Below are 25,293 nucleotides of genomic sequence, written 5' to 3' on the forward strand. Positions count from 1 at the left end.
CCCCGAGATCTTGGTATCATATTTTACCTTGATCTCCACTGCAAAAGTGATACCAAGATCTCGGGGTACGAGAGTGAGGAGTGAGAAGACAGAGGGACCGAATGTAGAAGGAGATGGAGGAGAGAGAGAGAGAGACCATGGAAAGAGGTGAATTATTGAAAATGAGTAGGCGGACTAGTTTGAAACGTAAAAGCGGCCAAAAATATATGAGCACTCACCATTATATTGCTATTAAGAATTGAGATTTAAACATAAAAGCGCATTCATTTATTCTCCACATTAACATCAAATGTAAAGATGAATGACTATGCATTCTTTGGTGACCAAGAGAAAGAGACGAACCAAGAGGAATGCAGGGACCCTCATACTACGAGTGAGTTTAATTAATAACAAAAATATGGACCTTCAAATGAAGATCCGACATTTTAATGCATAACCTACAAATGATGTACAAACCAACAAAAATTACAATATGATTCATCTGTAAATAAATAATAAGCATTCGTTCTATTTCAAATAATAATGCTGAGTCCATTGGTGACTAAGAAAATAAGACTCATAAGACCATATCAACAAAAACTAAAGGATAAGTTCAACATGTTGGATTACATGATTACAACACAACCTACCAAAAAAGAGAGAAATTACGCAAGAAACAAAATCACTATGACGTTTTAATTTGATGGAATTGTGTCCATCTATATTTTTTGTCTCTTTCAACGTCTAATCCTTCATGGAATTGACAAGGTTTTTTCTCTGGCCAATGTGATGAAATCTGGGCTTAGGCATTAGCTCGTATATAAGGTTTCATGTTCACCTTGTCATCAATTTTTTTTTTCTTCTTTTCAAACAAAGGAAAGGGCTACAACCCAACAAGAAAAATCTAGACAGAAACAAATCTAGGCCTAAAGCATCATCTTGGATCATTCGGCCAGCACCAAAATTTATCTAAACGAAATTTTTACAAACAATTTATCTTTGTAAAAAGAGTAAATGGTAGCAATGGTCATTAACTTTAACTCAATTGGAGCAATGGTCCCTCAACTAAAAATACATTACCATTGGTCCTTCAACTCATCAAAACGTGCAGCTATAGTCCCTCAACTAAAAGTCCATTACCATGGGTCGGGTCCCTCAACTCTAATCCAACTGGAGAAATAGTCCATTAACTTTAATCAAATTGGAGAAATGGTCCATCAACTTTAACCAAATTGTAGCAATGGTTATTCCAACATAACTTATTTTGACACAATTCTGACAAAGTTGATGAAAAGAACCATATCTATGCGTTTTGATGAGTTGACGGAACACAATTGTAGCAATGGTCATTCCAACACAACTCATTTTGACAAAATTCTGACGAAGTTAATGAAAAGGACCATAACTACACATTTTGATGAGTTGAGGGACCAATGGTAATGGATTTTTAATTGAGGGACTATTGCTCAAATTTGATTAAAGTTGAGGGACCATTGTTACAATTTACTCTTGTAAAAAAATATACACTAATATGCATTTTTACACATGTGGTGGATTGCCTTAGTGTTTCAATCCATTATGTTCCAGATTCAAACACTCTCTCATGTCTTTTAGTGTAGATTATTGTTGTAATAAAAAAGCAAAATAAAAAATGCATTTTTACATATTATTAAAGAGATGAAATAAATATTGAAATTTTGTAATGGTCACTCATTTTATTGTCATAAGAAAATTAGCATTTTGATAACCCATACATTTTCACACACTATAACCGTTTTTTTTTTTAATGTGCTTCTAATTTGTTTCCAGCGAGAATAAAAAATGAATATTTCTAAACTGTAGTACTAAATGACATTGTATCTATTCTTTGTTGTTCTTTGTTGTACTAATATGGTTAAACGAGACACACGAATAATAATCTCAATTAAAAAAGAAATAGAAAAAAGAATTCATACGTGAAACCTCCTCTGTCAAGCCGTCTTCTTCCCTTCCCAGTCTCTTTCCCCTCAATTCCTTCTCTCTCCCTCATCTCCATGGCAACGACAACATCTATTCGGCCAAGCCCAAAACCTGGGCCCTCGCCGTCGAAATGTAGGAAGCCAAATTGGAACATCAAGTCAAATACCACGAAGCCTCCCTTCGTTGAGTTCCTAACTTTCTGCAACTGTTGCCACCATGCCCTAGAATAAGACATTGACCACCTCTGCCGATTTGAATTGAATAGCCCAACCTTGCGAAGTAGCCCATGTGTCTGGTCCACAAGGACCAAATGCTTTTGTAGACCATTTAGTGCAAGCGAACAACTGAAGAGCTTGATTGGAATTGGCTCGGCAACATGGGAGCAATTGGAAGGAACAAACCCAGATGGGCATTTGAAGGCAGACGTGATTGTTGATTGGAGGAAGATGCGGCTGATTCACCTCTTTAGAGGTTTATCCGGGAGGGGGGGGTGTAACAATGACAATTTAAGGTTATTGATTAATTCACTATCATATTAATATAAGGGTTTATATGACAAATGACCTCACAGGTCCTTAAAATGGAGACCTTAGGCCATCTCCAACCAACTCGACCAAAGGACCATAGAGCTAAAAATAGTTTGATATGACACGAAAATCATCTCTAACCGAGGGCTAGACCAAAAGGCTTGTGGGCTCTACCGGGCCAAAACCCCCAAATCAGGCCAGTGGGTTGGCCATTTCCAACCAGCCAGCCCTCCAGCCTAGCCCACTTGCCCTCCAACAGCTAACTGGCGTCAGAATGTTAAGCATAGCTTTATGGTAGGTGCAAGAATAGCACACTTTCTTCGTTATTGTGCTTTCTTTATGCCAAAGGGTGTTTCAATGGACCATTTTCTAACTCAAGACAAATTGCAATGGAAGATCAAAACAAGAGAGATGAAAGAGAAAGAGAAGTAATATGGAGAGTTACTATTTTAATATGGTAGTTTAATTTAATTAACCATATTATAATAAATGATTAAGGAGGTTATGTTTGGCCTATGACCCTTTGACTCCCTCGGTTGGAGATGAGTTTATTTCAAAAGGCTATGTTTGGCCTATGACATTTTGGTACCCTATGTTGGAGATGGTATAAAATATGGTCTGACACTGTTTATTAAAATATAATTTCTTACATAACTATAAGACTAAACATGACATTTTGACCCTCTTTAAGTATAGATAGCCTTAGGAGAGCATTAGGCTATCTCCAATCGAAAGGTCCAGAGGGCCAAAAATAACCCGAAAACCGTCTCCAACCGAGGGCTAGGCCAAATGGCTCGTGGGCCCCACAGAATCTGAAAGGGCCAAAGGGATGGCCATAATTTTTTTTAAATGTGTTGGATGTCCTGTCGGTTATAACCAACAGGAATAGTGATTTAAATATTACGGCTAGACAAGAATATTTTTGATTAATTACTATTCATGTCGGTTATGGTAATTTGAATTGCAATAGTGTCGGTTATAACTGTAACTACCCATCCCTAGTTTTCTATGTAATTCCTCCCCGAGTATGTGAAATGATTTCCATGCTCTTATTGTCAAGTGACATGGACGTATTTATATTGCTTTTATTTTATTTCTCGTTATCACATTTAAATTGTACACGTTATTACGAGTATACGAGAATTTCTATCAGTGTAGAAACACTGTTATGGATAGATTTCGATTCCCTTTTTTGTACAAAATCTAAAACTCTATCCCTAGCCTTCTATTTAGCTCATCTCGTGCTCCCTTTTATGTCATCCACCAATCCCATCCACTCCCTCTTTGCAGCAACCAATCAGAAAAAGAGAAAAATGGACTATCTCTCTCTCTCTCTCTCTCTCTCTCTCTCCCGTATACTCTCCCTCTCTACAAATCCCTTGAATGAACCCTAAACCTCACATATCAAACCCAAAAACCACACCATTGTACTCCTCTCATCTTCATGAACACAACCATGTTCTTGAAACCCGGAATGAACGAGTTTTCGACGTCAAACTCGTGAGGTTCAAACTCAATGCTTTGAGTTCATCGTGTTTGGGATCGAGTTACGGACTTTTAGGAATTTTGAAGGCTTCCATTAAACTCCCCAAGATCCCTAGTGAAACTTTGGTGAAGAAGCCATTTCGAAACAACCGAGTTTCAAAGAGTTCCAGTTTGGCCGGAACTTTCGAGGTGATTTCGACCACATTCGTCCACTTTTTGGACTCCAAACAGGTATAACGCCATTCTACACTTCATTAGCTTCAAATTCATAGAAAGTGCATTAAAAATGGATGAGAAATGAAGAAGTTATGTCAATTTGAAATTTTCCCAGAAATCTGACGAAAATCAAGTTGTAGACGATGGCGACGGCGAGGGTTACCGAAGAAGGTGACGGAATATCCCGTCAAGGTTGACGGAATATTCCTGACGGCATCAGGAAACTCCGTTAACTTCTGTTAGCATTTAACGGAATATTTCGTGGAATGTTCCTAACGGTGTCAGGCTAGCTAACGGCACTAGCCTGCATGTGGGGGCGCATTTGGCCATGCCATTGCCGGGGTGTGGAAGTGCGTGAATGGTCCATAATTTATTCTTAAAATATGGAGATGTTCGTGACGTTGAGTAAGTCACGATGGTATATTTAAACCCTAGGTTTGAGCAAACTATGGGGGTTTTATTTAGGTTTACGTATATGTGCTTTAATTAATTCGAAATTAGTTATTTCACATATAGGGGAAAACGTATCCCGATGACGTTCGAGGCCAAGCTAAGCTCGGGGGCTACGACCCAGCGACATACTTGTGAGTGGGCAGTTTATTTTTATATCTATACGTATTTATAGTTTCTAGAATTGCATAAATACATCACTTTACATATATATTGCCAAATAATTGATAACTACGATATATTTGTGATAAATGCTGCTATATGGTTGAGATATTACTGTCATGACATTCATACATATTTGTACATGCTCATCTTGTTGCACCGGTGTTAGTACTCACCCTAGGGCCAAGGCCAGTCCTTCACATGTATGTTCACATCGCACCATTCGCTCGCCTTGGATCCAAGTTAGGTGCCAGTCATGTCGGGTAGATTGCATTAGGCAATCCGACTTGTATGTGACTGTGCTTTTGCACCAGCCTTCACGTGATTGTAATACTAGAGCACATTGATTACACCTAGTCTTGTTCATGTTAGAAATTATCTGTTCGAACTCGTGTGTCAGCCTAGATGGATGAGCACTTAGCTATATTTGATTATCACATGATTATATTATTGTGGATTTGATACATCATGACTTGACATATTTCTGGTTATAATACTATTATAATGCTGTTGAATTATTGCTTACATACCTAAGTAGTATGTTTTAAGGAACTATACTTGTTTTACGGCGAGGGGTTAGTATTTTCGAAAATAAAGGATTTCGTATAAGCATTGTTTTGCTGACCCACTCAACTTTGTTTTTCGCCCCTCCAAGACCTAGATAGCTGTACTCTTTGTGGCACTTAAGGAATCTCGGCAGTTTTGACATTCTCTACTATTTAGACGTACGAACTTATCATTGTTATGTAATAAGTGTACTTTAGTTACTTTGACTACTCTTCTGTAGTCTCATTGTCTGTTACACTCTGAATAATTGTAGTGGGTTCTTCCCATGATTGCGCACTTTTTCACTATTTAGTATAATTAGTTTCAATTAGTCTTGAAATTATTCACTTTTTACATCACTTACCCTTATGGTTACGTCACCTCACGGTGATGGCCAGCATGTTTTAACCTTCCCAGGTCGGGGTGTGTCAGCTTGGTATCAGAGCCAATTCCTGGCTGGATGTGTGCCGACGAGGATGTCAGGCCCCTAAAGGGATGGATTGTAACATCCCACATCGCCCAAGGGAGTGGATCATGTAAGCCTTATATGTATATTTCCATTTCTACCTAGCACGAGGCATTTTGGGAGCTCATTGGCTTCGGGTTCCATCGGAACTTCGAAGTTAAGCGAGATCGTGCGAGAGCAATCCCATGATGGGTGACCTACTGGGAAGTTCTTATGTGAGTTCCCAAAAACAAAACCGTGAGGGTGTGGTCGGGGCACAAAGCGGACAATATAGTGTTACGGTGGAGTCGAGCCCATGATGTGGTGGGGGCCCGGGCTAGGATGTGACAATAACCGACACGAATAGTATGAAAAAATTTGAATACAACGGCTAGTAGCTAACCGTTGTATTCAATTTTTTTTTTTTACTTTAAACCTTTTTTTTCCTTCTATAAATATGGTTAAGCTCTTTCAATTCTTCACTTCACTTGCAATATTTCCTTCATCTGCAATATTTCTTTCAATTTTTCAATAATTTCCTTCAATTTTTTCAATAAAAATGGCCTCATCTGCAATGAAAGGTAGGGCTTGGACCTGAAAAGAAGATGAAACTCTTTGCAGGGCTTACAGATGGGTCTCGGAAGATAGTGTAAGGGGGATTTCTCAAACAAGTGAAGGTGTTTGGAGTCGTGTGTCCAAAAAATATTTAGAGTTCTACGAGGGCACAATTCCACCAAATACCCCGAAACCACGAGAGTTGTTCTTCAAGATGGAAGAAACATCTTCATCCAAGTTTGAATAAATAACATCAAGCAATATTAGCAGCCGCAAGTAGACATGAAAGCGGCACCAATTACTACGACGAAGTTAGTGTTTTCACAGTTTATTTTAAATGTTTAATTATATTACATTTAATTTCATAAATTAATTTCCTTTAATTTTTGTAATTATATTACATTTAATTTCATGAATTAATTTAATTTAATTTTTGTAATTATATTTTCTAGGTATGCCAAGCAGAGGAATTGTATATGGAGGGCAGCTCAAAACCCTTTTAGTTTCACGGTTGTTGGGAAATTTGTAAAGGGTGGGTGTTATTTGAAGATCCACCTTAACATAGAGCTCCTATGCCGGTGTTCGGAACTGCATCCTCAGCTGCAGATATGGATGAAGATGGATCTCCTACCATTCAACAAACAAGGGTAGCAAATCCGTCTTCGGGTGAATGTTCCATACCTAGGGTTATGGGACGAAACAAGGCGCGAATGTTGAAGGAAAAGGGTAAGGCAAATGCTGATTATGCTGCTCAACATGAAGTGGTGGCCTCATTGCGATTAATGGCGAAGCAAAATGCCCTTGAGGCGGAAGAAAGGAAGTGTAGGCATGAAGAACGGGCCAAACAAATACAAGAAGAAATGGATGATAAGAATATGGAAAGGAACACTTCGAATTACACTCCAATGAGTAAGACATATTTTGATAGGAAAAAAAAGGGAAATTATGTCTCGGCGGCAGTTGTTTATCTTTGACTGTACTCCTACAATGGCGGATGATGAAAATGATGTTGATTATGAATATTAAATTTAAGTTGTTGTAGATTTTAAATTTAAGTTAATGTTGTTTTTAAATTTAATTTGTAGTTTTTAAATTTAAGTTGTCGTTTTTAAATTTAAGTTGTAGTTTTTAAATATAAGTTGTAGTTTTTAAATTTAAGTTGTTGTAGTTTTTAAATTTAAATAATAAATTATGTTTGGTCCTATGACCCTTTGGTCCTCGGTTGAAGACAATTTTTTGTGACAAAACTAAAACGAGCCCTTTGGCCCTCGGTTGAAGATGAAGGCAAATATGATATTGTACTGTTCATTACAGTATTAATATCTTGAAGGAGCATAATGTTAATACGAATCATCCGACACCATTGCGATTTCGGGCCGGAAAGAGAGTTGCACGCACCAAAGATTTTATTCGAAAATATAATTGCCACGTGCTAAACTTCAGTGGTTGTGATTGATGCTGACCTGGTGTCCCAGGGTATGAAAAGTTATTCCCCAACAAGCAGCCCGCCGCTCTTTTTCCCCCTTCTTTCCTCTTCCTCTGGTTCCCTGCCTCACCTTCTCTTTTGCCGCTGCCTTTCTTCTTCTTCCCTCTTCAGCTCTTCACTTCCAAATCCCACAGCAGTCTTGGGGTTTGAGGCTTTTTCTCTGTTGGGTTTTCTTCCAGTAGCTCAAAGCTCCAAAAGGTATTCCCCTTTCAGATTCTTCTCTCCCAGTTTCTTTAGGGTTAATGTTTTCTTATACTTTTTACGGTGGTGCTGTTTAGTTTCAGAGATTCATTCCACGTACAGTTAATAAATCAAAATTTGGTACTACTATCTGATTGATTAATACACCATGATTAATTGGGCATATCGTGCGGCTTAAAGAATTTCGGATGTGTTTGCCGGCATTGTTGTACTCTGAATAAATCTGATCACATTTCAGTGGTCCTAAGCTAGAAGGTCATAATTTGTAGCATATAATGGAAGGGTTCGCAGATACTTGTCAATTATCCGAAGCTGGATATTGAGGTCTTTAAGCGTAGTGTCTTTTTGTTTGTGTAGCATCTGCTTCGAAGGCTTCAACTTTAATGTCTGATAATGTCTGTATGTGTTGTTATTCGTCACCGATTGACAAGAACTGAGATTAAAGAAAACATCCCTTAAACTGTAGAGACGGGGCAGGTTATAAATTCAGGCGAAATGAAACTAGAAATATATAGTCTCGTGATTTGTGTCTAAAAACATAATAAAAGGGTATTAGATCGATCCATGATAATAATAAGATTGTTATTGATGTGGTTATTTGTTATCTCATATCTCAAAGTTTTAAGTCTGTTTGATTAAACATTGTCTTTCTCACTCAGGGGTTCACCATGAACAACCTCTCTGCTTTCAGAGCCCTGGACTCCAGTCCACTCTCCAGCCCTCGCTCCTATGGGCCCCACAACCACATACCTATTCTCCTCCAGCGCCCGAGGAATGCTGTCGTATGCTCAGTGAAACAATCAATTGCCACCCCTTCACCTCTAAGTGTTGATAGTTCCCCTAACCAGGGGCTTAATCGAATTGAATCACTAACCCAGGTTTCGGGGGTGTTGGGCTGCCAATGGGGTGATGAAGGTAAAGGAAAACTTGTTGACATCTTGGCCCAGCACTTTGACATCGTTGCTCGTTGTCAGGTAACAGAAAACTCGCACCACCATAGCCAAATTTTGCAGTTTTCTCATGGGTTTTATTATCTTTACAGGGTGGAGCTAATGCTGGACACACCATTTACAATGCAGAGGGAAAGAAGTTTGCACTTCACCTTGTTCCGTCGGGTATTCTTAATGAAGAAACTCTTTGTGTTATTGGGAACGGAGTTGTGGTGCATCTTCCAGGGCTCTTTAAAGAGATTGATGGCCTTGAATCTAATGGAGTCTCCTGCAAGGGAAGGATATTGGTCTCGGATCGTGCTCACCTGTTATTTGATTTCCACCAAATAGTGGATGGACTTCGAGAATCTGAGCTTGCTAAATCTTTCATTGGCACTACCAAGAGGGGCATTGGACCATGTTACTCTAACAAGGTTAACCGAAATGGTATTCGAGTGAGTGACTTGAGGTACATGGATACTTTTCCTCAGAAGCTAGATCTTCTATTATCAGATGCTGCATCAAGGTTCCAAGGTTTTGAGTATGGGCCCCATGTGCTCAAAGAAGAAGTTGAAAAATACAAGAGATTTGCTGAGAGATTGGAACCCTTCATTGCAGATACTGTGCTTGTTGTGAATGAAGCCATCTCTGAGAAGAAAAAGATTTTGGTCGAAGGTGGTCAGGCAACAATGTTGGATATTGACTTTGGAACTTACCCCTTTGTAACATCCTCTAGCCCATCAGCCGGTGGGATTTGCACTGGTCTCGGAATTGCTCCCAGAGTTTTGGGTGATCTGGTTGGAGTGGTAAGTAGATGTTACTCTTTTAGTTGCAGAATTGATTTTCATTTGATAAAGTGTGGGAATGGCTTGTACCCATCAATGTGGGTTGCTCTCCAACTAATTCTATTTTTGTATATAGTTTTATTTTTTCGGGTGACGGTATACAGGTTTTTACGTTATTGTTTCTAGTTATTTTTTTTCTTGCCTATCTATTTTGCTTCACCAATGAAATAGTATAATGGCCAATCGAGATGGTGAGGTAGAGTTGTTAACTTGAATTTCGCCTGTGCAGGTGAAAGCGTACACTACAAGAGTTGGTTCTGGTCCCTTTCCCACAGAAATCTTGGGTCAAGGGGGTGATCTTCTTAGGTTTGCTGGTCAGGAGTTTGGCACAACTACTGGCCGCCCTCGTCGTTGTGGTTGGCTTGATATAGCAGCTCTGAAGTATTGCTGTCAGATTAATGGCTTTTCTTCACTCAATCTCACCAAACTTGATGTTTTGTCTGATCTTCCTGAAATTCAGTTGGGTGTTGCCTACAAACAGACTGATGGTACACCAGTCAAATCATTCCCTGCAGACCTGCTTGATCTGGAGCAATTAAAGGCATGTCGCCGCCACTCGCCTCTATTTGGATGTTATGTTTTTACTGAATTTTCAGTAGGATAGTTGATAGTGATTTTGTTTTTGATACCTAATGTTCATGGTTAACTCCTTTTGACGTTATTGCTCTTGTATGTTCAGGTGGACTACGAAGTATTGCCCGGATGGAAGTCAGATATTTCGTCAGTCAGAAACTACTCTGACCTTCCAAAGGCTGCACGTCAGTACGTGGAAAGGATAGAAGAACTTGTTGGTGTACCCGTCCATTACATTGGTGTGGGGCCTGGACGCGATGCACTCATTTACAAATGATCTCCATAATATTTCCTTGAGATTCCGGATGATTTTCAGACCGTCACGAGTAATACGAAGCTGCTTGTAATGCATCGGGTTGCAAGTTTTTACCAATAATTTGAAGTTTGAAGAGTAGTTGGGTTTGTCTTTGTGGTTTTCGTTTGGATCCGTTTCGACGAAATAGAATGTCTGCGTTTGTGGGGAATAACATTTAGGGAATTTTAACGAAAAACTTCTGATACTGTTCATTTTAACGAAAAATCACATTTTTACACTAAAAAGTCAATTCTGGTACTATTCATTTTACTCTTTATTTTGTCCTTATCATTAAAACTCAAAATTTTCAAACAATTTTCATTAGTTTACCTTAAACATTTATTCTTGCACCCGGCCTCTGCTGGTATTAAAATTGAAAATAAAAATTCGGGGAGCGTAAAAAGGGAATAAGTCAGAAACCATCCGACTTTTCCCTTGCAAATTGCAACATATTTTCCAATCCCAGAAGTACCATTTGCGATACCTTGAATTCAAATACAACAAGGCCAACTGTACAGCCATATACAGGGTACGGCAACCCAAACAGGAAGATGAAGCAGACATAATCTTCATGGAGTTAGGCATGCTAGCAACTTTCCGCAGACTTGCCGTAGCTCGACCGAAGCATCTGTCAAGGCTATACTCGACAGTATCGATCTTCCTTCTATTAATCTTGCTGATATACTTTCTACGATTGCATCATCACTGGCCATTAGAGACCCCATTAGCTTTGCACCTGCCATCTTTTCCTGAAGAACAACATAGGTCTCCGATCAGTATTCGGCCATCATTGATACTAAGACAAAGACGGTAACTAAAAAATTAAAACTGTGTCCAATACCTTCTCCGACCCTTTTCTAAGTGCTTTTAATGAGACTTCAAGAAGATCAGTTGAGTAAGGAAGAATTGCAGATTTCAAATGGTACACCGATGAAAAGAGAACCTCAACGCATGCAGCTCGGATCTCCGGGTTCGTCATCACCTGAAGTATTTGACACCACATGCAAGAATGAAGTCAGGCAGAGCACGATATTAAGAGCCAGATACTCACAAATCTGAAAGCAATGAATAATCAAAATACCTTAACAGAACGGATGAGACATGGTATAGTTTTTCGAGCAAAAGGTTTTCTTCCAGAGTCCAATATCTTTTGGCAAGCACTAATGAGAACATTTGCCATGCACATATAGAACGAGAGTGGAACTGGCACCTCACTTGTGCATTTCACATCATCCAAGTCAGATGATAAGGCAGGTTGGTTGCTATCTTGTATAAGTTTATTGATTACATAGGTGAGGGCGGAGTCTCTTGATGCAGCATCTCCTGTATTTTGGATCATAAAAGTGAAGTCACATGTGCCCAACTCAAAAAAATTTAAGCTCAGACTGAGGATAACATAGCAACCAAAATTACGCAATAGCAAAGTTACCTTTCTTCCCAACAATGCTAAATGAATCTGGATCTTGCAGTTCAGCACATATCATAAGTGCGAGGCAATCAATGCAACCATGCTGTGCTTTGGAAACTACAGGAAAAGGAACGTTACCCCAATCAATTTTAACAAATAGAAACAAAATTTCTTAGTGTTTGAAATCTTTACTTGTTACACACCTTCATCCCCATCACCAGAAGGCCATAATAGCATTGTCTCCAACGTCTGTCTGATTTTGAGCATAACAGGATGAGAAAGTGAATCCCTGCCTCTGACCTGTCAAAGATAAGAACCTTAATTAGCTCAATCTCGATGTGAATAAAAACAGTTGATGCCTAGGATTGTGGCAGAAGAATAAAGCACAAACTCTTAAAGGCATGAGGTAATGGCAACCAAGATGTTGGTCGTGAAGGATAATTACCACAAGAGAAGTGCAAACTGAAAATAAGCATGCTTTAATCTTTAGTATATGCAGAGAACTTGCAGCAATTTCTAGCTGGGAGCTGACAATTGGAATTAGCACCTACAGTTTCAAATGGTAGGTACAGATTAAAATGATTGGTATTTTGTCTAGTACAGCATATACAGAAGCACAATCAACAAAAAATTAGAAAGCAATAACCTATTATGACACGCAACTGGTTCATGTTCATACACAAAGTTTCATAAAGCACATGGAATTCAACTTCGCAACTTCCACGATGAATGGGGGTAGATTTTAATTTGTAACTGCTACCACAAAAAAGATGCGGAGGTATTGGTGAAATCTTTATGGAAAATAAAATGTAAGCTGATGAGCAAGCATTTTGGAATAATTCTTTAGCACTGAGAATGGATATAACCCAAATTACACATCAATGATGAAAGTTCAGAGGATCCAAAATCATAGAACCTTTTTTCATAAAAGCACATGGATATTGGATACTCAAATGGATCTAATACTAGGCACATCCAACTATGTGCATAACCAAAGTTACTTACTAGTTAAAGTGACATAAGTTCCCAAACTTTGACTAATTACAAGAAACGACAATAAGCTTCTTTTATGGTCAGTATGGAAGTCAAGAGTAGGTAGCTAAACAGATTCAGTTGTAATCCACAAAGGTCTCACATATCATAGCTTTAAATAAACCATTTATGGATACAAACATGCATATCATCACATAACCCAGTTCCAAACATTAAAAAAATAAAATTCCATGAAGGACAAATCAGTCTCCAAGAACGAAAGATGCAGTTATAATAAAGATATGGTAAAAGTCACTATTGTATACTTCAGGATGAATACGCCCACAGAGCTCAGCCGCAAGTTTCCGTACATCATTGAATTCAAACTCACAAAATGTCCTGAAATAAAAATAAAATAACCAGAAGAAAAACCATCAGATTCCATTTGTACAACTGAATCTTTATGATGGTCATGTTGATGGATTTACCTTTTCAGAAGAAGAGCAGTCACACAATCCTGATTGATAGTATTGATATCTCCAGAGTCTGATATCAAACAGAGACCAGAAATAGGTTAAAACTAGAAGTGCAGTTCCTCTAGAGAGTTTTTAAAGATATCTGACAAAAATCATGGAGTTATTGGAGAAATAGTGATTATTTTTTTGACATCACTGAATATTGAAATGTAGTCATGGGTAAACAGATCCCTAGTGAATACCGACTAGCACATCCTCTCTTTATTATCATGAGAAGAGTGGGCCAATAAAAAATTGAGTTTGACTTCCAGTCATGAGAGAGAGAGAGAGAGAGAGAGAGAGAGTACCGTGAAAATTGCCATGATTGAAAAGTTGTCCATAAATGATAGGTGAATTAAGGTCATTAAATACCCTCAGTGGAAGCATCCTAATTATGAGTAGCGGGCAAAGGTGTTCAAAAAGGGTCTGCTGCATGTTTTCAGAGTCATCACTTTTATAGGTCTGGCACTCCCGTCCAGAAGAGCTGTTTCCATCAAACCTGAAAGAGGAAACGGGCAGAGAATAAAAAAAGTTTAACCACAGCATAGAAAGCCAAATAAAAGTCTTGGATATGCTGAAAATAAAGAGAGAGACGGGGATAATCCAGGAAGCCTCCAATTCATACAATCAGACAACTTCTTTGCTTTAAGGTAAAAAAAAGAACATGTTCTTAATCTTTGAATGAAGAACATGTTCATTTTGCCATCCTGTACTTTTCTGGACTATGCTTAATCGGAAAATGACGGATATGACATAGAAATGATGGACATGCTGGCCCAGGAAGAGACATTAAGAACACCCTGGTAAATGTCAGAGACAACTTTACCAGTGTTTTTCAGGGAATATGTTCTTTTAAAAAAAAAAACAAGTGGAAACCCAAAATTACCCTCCAAATGCCCAAAATGTCATAGAAAAGTATGGAATGGCAACTAATAAACTCGCAACATTATGTAATTTTCCTGCAACTACTGGCCATTTATCTCATAGAACTACAAAAGGGGGATTGTTGCCAGCCAATTACATGAATCTAGATTTAGGATTATTCCCGCTACCTAGCTCACAATGACAGTTGGCTGAACAAGGATATGGGACTGATATAGATTTGATATAAGTTGTATAACATAATGTACTTACTCTTTCCGTTGTTTAGCATGCAATAGAACACAAGAGAGAACGGCATCAGCAGCTTCTGCCAAGTGCTCACTTATATAACTCAAAAACTTCACCATTGTTGCATTTGATGGCTCTGCAAACATCTTCTCAATCAATGGACCAATCAAGACGTCCCAGCTTTGAACCTGTGGTAATACAATTGTAAACAAGAAGATCATCGAGTCGAAAAAAAACTCAAGAAGCAAGCCAGTGATCAAAATTTGAGTTTAATTTTGAAAACCTTGAAAAGACAAAAGTTTATTATGGAAAATTCATCTTACACTTTTAGACCACTCTGGGATCAGCATAAGCACTCGTTCACTCTCCAGTTTTGATCCTGAAACTTGCAAAATGAAGAGCCCAAATTGGAAATATTAGCATATTACAGTTACATTAATCAAGTGTAATACGTTTCATGTTTCTATGTCAACAAATATAATTGTATTAGCGTCAATGTGGGTAGACTACAACTACATAATAGAAGATTGATATTGTTACTTGTCAAGTTGTAATGCATTTGAGCATTACTGTTCGATATCAAGTTATCAACACATACATAATTAAAGAACGGTGGGTAAAAGACAAAAGAAAAATTTTTGGTCATGCATCAAGGGAAAAATACAAAAACAACTTCGGCATAGAATAGAATATCTGCCAAGTGGTCACATTGAAACAGATCCTCACCTACATCCCCTGCAGTGTTCAGAAGATTTACACTTTCACTGAGGCTGCTGCAAGCAAGAATAATTAATAAAAGTGTTCAGAAGTAGAAGCTTTAACTCAATACACGTTTCTCTGTATATAAAAAAACTCAATAGACATTCTCTAACCCAAACCCAAAGAGCAAAAAAGTTTCTAACAGACATTTTCATAATAAGTTAAACATCTTAAACTTTGAGAACATGAGGGAAACAACATTGAATGGGAAAGGAAAATACCTAAGACAGTCGAGCAGTAAACATATAACCTCAGCATTCTGGCTATGATATTTTAGTACCCCAACACAGGCATCACTTGCAGTTGATTGCAATCCTTCATCCGATGAATAAACTAGATGAACTAAAGCAGGCAAAACTAATGAAGGGTCTGCAACAACAGGCAGGTATATTTCATCAATGAAAAGTACTAAATCAAATGTCAATCTAAGATTCTTAACTGAAAATAATATTTGCCCAAAGAAGATGACCATATACAATCCTTTGCAAGATCTTATTGTTTTTACTCAAAGAATGAAGCATAACCAGCTTGTATGTAACATGTTTCTGGTATTATGATCCTAACGATTAAAATTGTTACTATTATTAAATTCTGAAACACCAAAATTTACATAGAGATAATCTGGAGAATTTCAAACAAGATTTAGCATAAAACAATTCAAACTGTGAAACGGACCGATCATTGTAAGTAAAGTAGATGCTTGTTTTTGAATGGCAATTTCTTCATCTTCAAGTCGCTCAATCAAGTGGTTTGCAATATCTTGCCTGCAAATATCACAGGGAAAAGATACAGAAAGGTAGAATGGTGAAAACACCATAATATTACAAAACAATAAATGCCACGGGAGCATTTTGTATACCATGATAACTGGGGAAGTATGTCATTTGAATCTGACGACATGCGAATGAGTTCTGATACAACATCAAGGGCATTCCTCCTCTGTTGAACATTTCCACAAGCAAGGCGTTCTAGAACTTCTTTAATGCAATGGTTGTCTCTGCTCCTGTTGGGCCATTAATGCCAAGTTAACAACAGGTACAAAACAAAACTAAAAAAAAATACAGATCATAAATTTGATTTACACTTCCTAGAAACAAAAGAAACTTAATTGAAGAAGAAAAATACATCAAACAGTATTCAGCTATCAGCATAACAACAGCTCTAGCTGTGCCGTCCCGTTCATCTAAAAGATGAATCAGCAATGGTAGCATAGCATCCACCTCACCAGAGTCAGTGAGACCACTTCCAGATAATTTTGGCTTAAAAATGACTGCTTTGAATATACAAACAACCCCATCTATCACATCATCATCAGCAGAATGAAGCTTCAAAAGAAGAATAAATGTTGATGTCAGTAAGATGACAGAAGAACAATGGCCTTCCAAAAAGAACTCTAATACTGTGGCTAGACACATATTGTTTTCAAAAATATGTGATGGTTAAGTCACCTAACTGTACCAATAATGCCAAGATTGGATGCAACCATAAGACCATTAATATCAAGATTGGATGCAAGCATTAGTACCTGTGGTAGAAGAACCTGTGATATCCTCATCCCATATTCTGACACTATGCTCTCAAATTTCTTGCTGTCAAGACGCCCCAATAGAAGGCATAGACAATTCAGGAAAAACTTTCTGGTCTCTGCACCACTATCCTTATTCTCACTGGGCCCTCCTGAATAATTATCTGTATAAAACTGCATATATTTTTTGTATAAAAAATTAAATGATTCCATCAAGTACAAGCAACCAAAAGTGGAAGAAATCGTGGTCCAGAATCAGAATTTAAAGATATACAGTTAAGTTACAAGATTTATTATTATTTACTATTTAGCAATTTAAAAATGATCATATAACCTGTATGCCGTCCAGAATAAGAATTTAAAGATATACAGTTAAGTTACAAGATTTTTTATTATTTACTATTTAGCAATTTAAAAATGATCATATAGTCCAAGATCAACCTGTATGCCTGCTAAGTATTGGTCCAACAATTCTTTGTAATGCCGAGAAAATTTCTGATCTTCCAAGTGCATTAACAAGCCATAATGCTTCCAACAAGAATACAGTAGCAATGCTCCAGTTTTGACAACCTTCGAACCTGTCTTTCATGTTACAAACAAGTAAAGCATGACCTTTGGAAATTAGAAACCATAATGTGTGATATTTAATAAAGAATGGGTAAAGGACCTGCCTCAACTTCCAAGTGAAGATAATGTCCTTTTATCTCCTGCAACCACTTAAGAACTTGCTCCAATCCTTTGGCATGTAATGGTCGGCTTTTTCTGCTCCACTGCAGAGTAGGGTCACAAAGTAATAGGGTTCACGTTTGAAGCAAGTGACATACAATACAGAAATAGACATGAATATGTGAGTTTTCTTTCTAGATTGAACGGTAACATTCGATATTAGATTATATGAACTGCTGATAGAAATGTCTTCCTAGTTATTAACTTTTACAACTAACGGTTATATAGAGATGGAGATGCTAATTATTAGACTTATTTTGGAAAATAGCATCACAACCACAAGGATCCCACCTGACCTGTACAACATCCCAATAATTACCTACTACAAACACTCCTGCACAAGTCCATGGACCACCACTTTAAAAGTAAACATAGGACAGGTTAAACCCAAAATGCAGTTGAGAGGAACTTACAGCAAGGAGTTTCTGCAGTAGCCGAATAAGTTCCTCTAAATGATCCCATAGGATATTCTCCATTTCCATGTTTGAGGCTACTAGAGATTCGGAAGCTGGTTTTGATTTCTTTTTGCTGCTATCACTGGACACTAAAGTAACAGGTCGCTTTGTTGCATTTGAATCTGACAATTTCGGCCTGTTACTTGGAATCTTAGCTTTTTTTGTCAATGCTTCTGAGAGAGCTAAAAAACAATCAGCAGCAGACACAGCAAGGCGAGATGGCAGTTCATATCCATCCTGCAAAGTGCTACCAAAACAAGAGGTCGAAAATATGACCAAATATAATCAATACAGAAGCATTATATTTATTGTCATTTGTCACCTAAAGTATAAAAATTGTATTCCTAATCTTGTTATACAAGACATTGCAATGATTTCAAAAACACTGTGCATTTTATTCCAAACCTTATAAATCTGAATATGACAAGTAATTCCAAATATAAGCATAAAGCAACCACCATATAAACACTGGATCCAATTGGCTTCAACTTTATCACGTACCTGCCCTTGCGTACAACATGCAAGAGAGGCGGAATACACGAAGTGAGTATCTTCACCAAATCACCGTACCGCTCCCTTATACCTGTCATTCGAAGCAGTAAATACTCAAATTTCCGCTATTAAAGATAATTAAAGCAACGGCTTTCTAACTATTTTCACTTCAACAACTTCACATTTGGCTTTGTTACCATTCATGGGAAATTGGGTCACTGTGGTCTCGTAGTCCAGAAGAGCACGCACAAGAGTACACCAGCCAAGCACTATAAAGCGATCATCTTTCGTCGAAATAATTTTCGCCAGTCCTGCCACAATAGCTTGGAAGATAAAATCGTCCTGAAATAGCCAATTCAAAAGCACCATAGCTTGCCTGCCGCGCTTCGTGTCCTTGCAGCTCAATGACTGAATTTGGAAAATAACACCAATAATTTAAAGAAATTTGAAAAGAAAAAAAACCCAGAAACAATTGCATTGTGATTGAATGAAAAAATGCAAAGAAAAAGTGAAATTGCGTACATTTTCGAGCATGGGGACGAGAATTTCATGGAGGGGCTCGTTCCTCTGAGCAGCGTCGTTTAGGTACTTGTGCAGGAAGCGGAGGGCGTCGTCGAGAGAGACCGAAACGGAGATGTGAGGGGCTGAGCTGAGGGGCGGAGGGGAGAGTCGAGAAACGGCGTCGTGGAGCTTTCTGGGGCGGGCGGAGAGCAGAGCGGTCATTGCTCTGCCGAGCGTCACTGACATCATTGACGGCGAGGGAGATTCCGACGAGTCCGAGGAGTCGGATTTCCATAGCAAATGTTGCGTTTGTGCCATTTGGATTGGTTGGATTGAGAAATTGGAGAATTTGAGTCTTGTAGGCTATTTGGTGTTGCTGTTTCAAAAACCTAACTTTTGGGTTTAAGCAAAAATAAATAGATTTGAAACCTTTGATTATTAATCAAAATGATAAAAGATGATGTAAGTGAATAATACCAAAAGTGATTTTTTAAAGTAAAATTATCCTTAATTTCAAAAATAAACAGTACATAAGTGTTTCATTAAAACTTCTTTGGGTTTAAGATCCTGCTAGGTGCCAATGGGTGCAACTGCGTTCTAACTTTTAGAAAAAGCAAGGTGCTCTATCCACACACCAAAAGCAAATGTAGATTTGGTTTAATTTAAATTACATATTAATAGAACTTCTTTGTTAAAAAAAAAACCAATGAAATTACAATTATAACCTTTAATACATAAGCGAAAAAATTAGAAAATGAAAAAAAATGTGGCCATTAAAGTAATTTCACACAAATAAGTTTTTTGCTTTTTGTTTAGAACCTCACCCTATCACTACCCTCTAAACTCATTCCCTCCCTTTCTCCTTAACCCCCAACCTCGTTAAAAACAAATAACTTCTCCCATCAAAAAGTTAAAAAACAATATTTGAGAAAATCAAAATATATTCTCACATAAAGTGTGGCCTTTACTAGTGTTTGCGCCTGATTTTACACTATCGGCTCGAGTAATCGAGACCGTTGAGTGAGCATGGTTCTAAACCGTTGGATAAGAAAGTTAAGATAATTTTACTTTGTTAAAATAATGTTATGGTTTTTAATCATAATAATTATCTTTTAACAAATCATCTTGATTTTCTCATACAAAACAACATGGATACAAATCATAGCCCCAGTTCAGAAGCAAGCAGAATAATCCGAATTAATTTGGATTTGTTAGCAGTGCACCGGATTAGAGCAGTTTGGATTTATTTTCGAAGTTTGACATCAAATGGGTTGCATGCACCTAGCCTAGATAGTTTTTTGAAGTTTTTAATTGCAAGGGGATAATTCCAAAGATATTTCTGTGCATATGGTTTAAGTGCCGTGCAATAATGAAGTGTCAGAGGAGGTGTTTGGCTTTGATTATGTGTGGATGAAGGAAAGCATGTGGTAAAGCCACGTCACCAAAGATCAAATACAATCCTTTGAAGATCAAGTCATGTCAAGCACATGGGAGTTTGAAATTAGACTCCACTCGAGGATCAGGCCGTGCTAAGCAAGTACATCAGTCCTATAAATACAGCTGCAATGGCAACGAAAGAAGCCCCTCCAATTCAACACACAAACTACCCTGCGTAAACGCTCGCTTTATGTGAAACCTCTCAACAACCTTAAGATTTTTATTTTCCTTTTTCGCCAACACATCTTTAGTTTGGATAAACAGCACTGTGAAGCAACCGGCGAACATCTTCAGTTTAGATAAATAACACTATTACCGTAGAATCAGTCGACCGTGAAGCACTTTCAGTTTGGATAAACAGCACTGCGACAGGGTCAACTGGTTATCTATCCAAGTCTCGGTCAAGAAGGATTTTCGAATCCTTATTGGTAGAGGTCATCTCATCAGCCTTCTCGGCGAAGTAAGGTGTTACATGTTACTATATTCGGCACATTGAAAGCCGAATTTGATATTGAACTTTGCAGAACTAGTAGCATTGTCTTTAGGCTCTAGAACCTAAAGGCCGAGAGTGTTCCTTCCTTGGCCATAGTTGCAAGATCGAGAAGTCAGCCACCCGCCCAACGCGACATCAACAAATTTTACTCACCGGCCGAGCTCGGCCATCGAGTTGGCACGCCCCGCACACAACCAAATGACGTAGTTAGCTTATTAATTACTCGGTCTGCGCACCACGTAGACTTGATAGTTTTAGGGTCAACATTTTGGCACGTCCAATGGGACCAAGTGCTAAAACTACGAAATTCACATGATATATCAATATCACAATCAGGATGAGATTCGGCGCCTATTCAAGGAAATTGTCGAGCAACAAAAACTCCTTGACCGGATCGTTGAAGCAAATGAAGAAAGGCAAAAATCTTTCTCTCAAATGATAAAGGTGAAGGTTCATCACAGCTTACAAGATCAATGGTTAAATGAAGATAGAACTCGATTTTATGAGTGGCTCGATAAAAAAAAGTCATTTGGGTTCAAACCAATTCCATTTGAAGAATGGTTTGATCAAAAGGCCGGGGGGCAATTTTTCGCTCCGGCCATAACCAACATTCGGCCTAAGAAGATTGTCGAGACGGTCAAAAAAGAACCTAGGCCACCTATTTTTTTAGTCGAGACTGAAATTGTGGTAGGCCTAGAAACAAAAGCTCAAGTTTCTAAGCCACAAGTCAACTTAGAAAATGATTTGTTAGAAGAGTGTTCCAATGATGAAAAAGGTCGATAATCAGCTTCGGACGAAAAAGCCACATCAATTGATATGGTAATTGGAGACGTGGTCTTAGACGCCAAAACTATGCCAATTGACATGGTTATTGTTGATAAAGCCAATATAGAGAAATCTCATTAGGCTAAGTTGTTCGAGTTAAGAGCCGAAATTGACGAAGTTATTATGCCTGGTGGGCATAATAATTGTTCAACACATTTGGCGGCCGAAAATAAAAAGAATTTCGCCATGTCAAAAGTATTTGGAGATTATTCTTTATTCGGCCTAAAGCGAAATCAAATTGAAAATTTTAATATGAAACGATCTCTACTAGGAATAAAACATTGTTGGCCTTCTCCTTCTCATGGATCAGCCACTTTATTCCCATATATCCATCTGGCAGTTTGAGCCGATGATGCATAAGAAAATAGGGGGGCATCAAGCATTCTGACCTCGTACTTAAAAAAAAAAAAAAAAAAGGAAACAACTTTCGTTGTCTAGGCCGAGGCCGAGAGAATCAGGAGGATGCTATGGTGGCCATAGCGTTGGCCGATTTAAAAAAAAAAAAAGTTTTGAGGTCCATGCCCCTGAAGATCTGCTTGAAAGTAGAGATATTAACAAAGTCATTCAGCCCATTTTTAAGCTTTTTAGGATAAGTTCTCCAGAGTAATCACATGAAGGAGGAATCTAAGAAAAAAGAAGTAGGCATGCATGACAGAAACAGGACATGGGGTTTAATATATATATGTATGTATAACCAGTTGGTCATGGGGTTTATATATATAGTTAGCGTGCATCAGGACGCCACCACCAAAACACCACTTTAGGATGCCATTTCCAAATTTTAAAAATTTTGAGGAGTGGATGGCTGAATGACATGTCGAACGACTGCTCACATGTTTTGGAGTTCGTCCCCCAAATTTCTTCAAAATAGGTAGTAGGCTTCAGTCTATGGACATGATGGCGTGAGGAATCATGATTTGCTTCAAGGTACCAGGTTAGTGAAAAGTTATGGTTTTCTTTCATGTCATGTCAGAACACAATTGGGAAGAGTGAGAAGTCATGGTTTGCTTTCATGTCATGTCATAACACAATTGGGAAGACAAAATTTTTGTCTATTTATTTAGGCCGAGCTCAGCTAACTCGTCGAATATACTTTTCAAGTTATGTAACCAAGTCTATGGACTTAACTTCTAATTCAGTGTCGGCCGAATATGGGTTTTATTGTTATTTTGTTTGGCCAACTTTTGCCGAGCTCGGCGGACATGAGTTGGTGCTCAGCAGTAAAATCATGGGTCTCTTTCATATCATGATATCTACAGTAAAAGGCTATCTAAATGGGGGATTTGTTTTAATATCTCGGTGGACCTCATCTCAAATTTTGGTCTAAGGAATGGAATTTTAGAAATTAGTTTGCCAAATAAATTTTTATTCGGCGGTGGTTTCTCAGTAGTTCTCGGCTATATGTTTTTCTTGGTCATTCGGCGAAGTTACGAGTTTCAAGGTCATCTAGCCGAAGCTGAGGGAAATTTTGATATGGGTTGACGAATAATTTCCTTGACCATTCGGCTTATGAGCCGAAGCTTAAGGAAACTGGGGGGCAATGTTTGCACCTGATTTTAAACTATCGACCTGAGTAATCGAGACCGTTGATTGAGCATGGTTCTAGACCGTTGGATAAGAAAGTTAAGATAATTTTATTTCGTTAAAAATAATGTTATGGTTTTTAATCATAATAATTATCTTTTAACAAATCATCTTGATTTTCTCATACAAAACAACAGGGATACAAATCATAGCCCCAATTCAGAAGTAAGCAAAACAATCCGAATTAATTTGGATTTGTTAGCAGTGCACCGGATTAGAGCAATTTGGATTTATTTTCGAAGTTTGACATCAAATGGGTTGCATGCACCTAGCCTAGATAGTTTTTTGAAGTTTTTAATTGCAAAGGGATAATTCCAAAGATATTTCTATGCATATGGTTCAAGTGCCGTGCAATAATGAAATGTCAGATGAGGTGTTTGGCTTTGATTACGTGTGGATGGAGGAAAGCATGTGGTAAAGCCACGTCACCAAAGATCAAATATAATCATTTGAAGATCAAGTCATGTCAAGCACATGGGAGTTTGAAATTGGACTTTACTTGAGGATCAGGCTGTGCCAAGCAAGTACATCAGTCCTATAAATATAGGTGCAATGGCAACGGAAGAAGCCCCTCCAATTCAACACCCAAACTACTCTGCGCAAACCCTCGCTCTACGCGAAACCTCTCAACAACCTTAAGATTTTTATTTTCCTTTTTCGCCAACACATCTTCAGTTTGGATAAACAGCACTGTGAAGGCAACCGGCGAACATCTTCAGTTTGGATAAACAGCACTGTTGCCGTAGAATCAGCTGATCATGAAGCACCTTCAGTTTGGATAAACAACACTGTGATATGGCCGACTGGTTATCTATCCAAGTCTCGGTCGAGAAGGATTTTCGAATCCTTGTTGGCAGAGGTCATCTCATCAGCATTCTCGGTGAAGTAAGGTGTTACATGTTACTATATTCGGCACATGAAAAGCTGAATTTGATATTGAACTTCGCAGAACTAGTGATGCGAGAATTACTTGACACACAAATTAAACCCTCTTTTTGACAATTGTAGTATAGATGTAAGTAGGGTATCGTTCTAGGCCGGGGATTAGGAGGGATTGCTAATCTATTCTAAAATAATTTAAAAATATTAAACAAGACTCAAGGACACAAAACTAGGCTAAAAACTCTAATAACTCGAAACACACTTAAAATGACTCAAAATAATGAAAACAATCAAATTAAACACTAGGAACTGAAATGGACGGAAATTGAATTAAAAGACTAACAACAATGAAAACTAACTAAATAATATAATTTAATAATGGGGGGTGTTTGGTTTTGACGAAAAGTAAATTAAACTTAAATAAATTACAGAATTGACAAAAGCATGAAATTAAGATAAAATGATAAATGACGGACTAGCTAGAGGGTTCTTCTCCACACATGTTATACTTGCATACAAAATGATTTCCAGTTGCTTTTCGATAAGCTATGAATACTCAACGCCCCAAATTAACCGTGAATTGCACTAATTAACCCTCAGTTTTTCCACAAGTTATTGGGTTGGATGATTGCATACGACAACCCAAAACATTCCCTACAAGTTCCCTACATGAGTTGCATAATAGAGATACAAGCAAGAATCATTAAGTTTTATGAAAAACATAAGCATTGACGGGACACTCGTTACTATGATTTGCATGAAACTTATGCCAAGAATTTACTTAACGTGATTGTGACTAGCAACCTTTACTACTTGTGAATATAAGTTCATAACGATTAGGTAAAATTCACTTATATTCTAGCATCAAATTCATGCATGTAAATTAAGCGTGCACTCTCAACCAACATACACAAATCAGTTTTTATACAAACGGATAAGTAAATTGAATTCACAAC

The 25,293-nt window shown here is 37.9% G+C and overlaps 2 protein-coding genes across 5 annotated transcripts; one reads left to right on the forward strand and one right to left on the reverse strand.

The window, feature by feature from the left end:
• Positions 1-7,819: 7,819 nt before the first annotated feature.
• Positions 7,820-10,898, forward strand: LOC126623293 (adenylosuccinate synthetase 2, chloroplastic-like). Its single transcript, XM_050292141.1, has 5 exons — positions 7,820-8,008; positions 8,671-8,985; positions 9,054-9,746; positions 10,015-10,326; positions 10,465-10,898. The coding sequence occupies exons 2-5, from the start codon at positions 8,680-8,682 to the stop codon at positions 10,633-10,635; spliced, it is 1,482 nt and encodes a 493-aa protein (XP_050148098.1). The 5' UTR covers positions 7,820-8,008; positions 8,671-8,679; the 3' UTR covers positions 10,636-10,898.
• A 141-nt stretch (positions 10,899-11,039) lies between these two features.
• LOC126623287 (uncharacterized) lies at positions 11,040-19,516 on the reverse strand. 4 transcript variants are annotated; one of them, XM_050292133.1, is made up of 23 exons: positions 19,138-19,516; positions 18,813-19,023; positions 18,625-18,706; positions 18,082-18,370; positions 17,610-17,712; positions 17,384-17,520; positions 16,943-17,116; positions 16,543-16,742; positions 16,277-16,420; positions 16,093-16,181; positions 15,639-15,786; positions 15,385-15,428; positions 14,982-15,037; positions 14,683-14,846; positions 13,857-14,047; positions 13,522-13,579; positions 13,360-13,432; positions 12,507-12,608; positions 12,265-12,361; positions 12,083-12,178; positions 11,735-11,976; positions 11,495-11,635; positions 11,040-11,402 (listed from the first exon to the last, which is right to left on the reverse strand). In XM_050292133.1, the coding sequence occupies exons 1-23, from the start codon at positions 19,432-19,434 to the stop codon at positions 11,223-11,225; spliced, it is 3,318 nt and encodes a 1,105-aa protein (XP_050148090.1). In that variant the 5' UTR covers positions 19,435-19,516; the 3' UTR covers positions 11,040-11,222. The 4 variants fall into 4 exon arrangements, with proteins under 4 accessions (XP_050148090.1, XP_050148088.1, XP_050148089.1 ...); XM_050292131.1 differs by having other exon boundaries at positions 14,982-15,043; XM_050292132.1 differs by having other exon boundaries at positions 15,385-15,431; positions 19,138-19,515.
• Positions 19,517-25,293: the final 5,777 nt, after the last annotated feature.

The sequence above is a fragment of the Malus sylvestris genome, chromosome 5 (genome assembly GCF_916048215.2).
Source record: "Malus sylvestris chromosome 5, drMalSylv7.2, whole genome shotgun sequence".
Taxonomy (NCBI): Eukaryota; Viridiplantae; Streptophyta; class Magnoliopsida; order Rosales; family Rosaceae; genus Malus; species Malus sylvestris.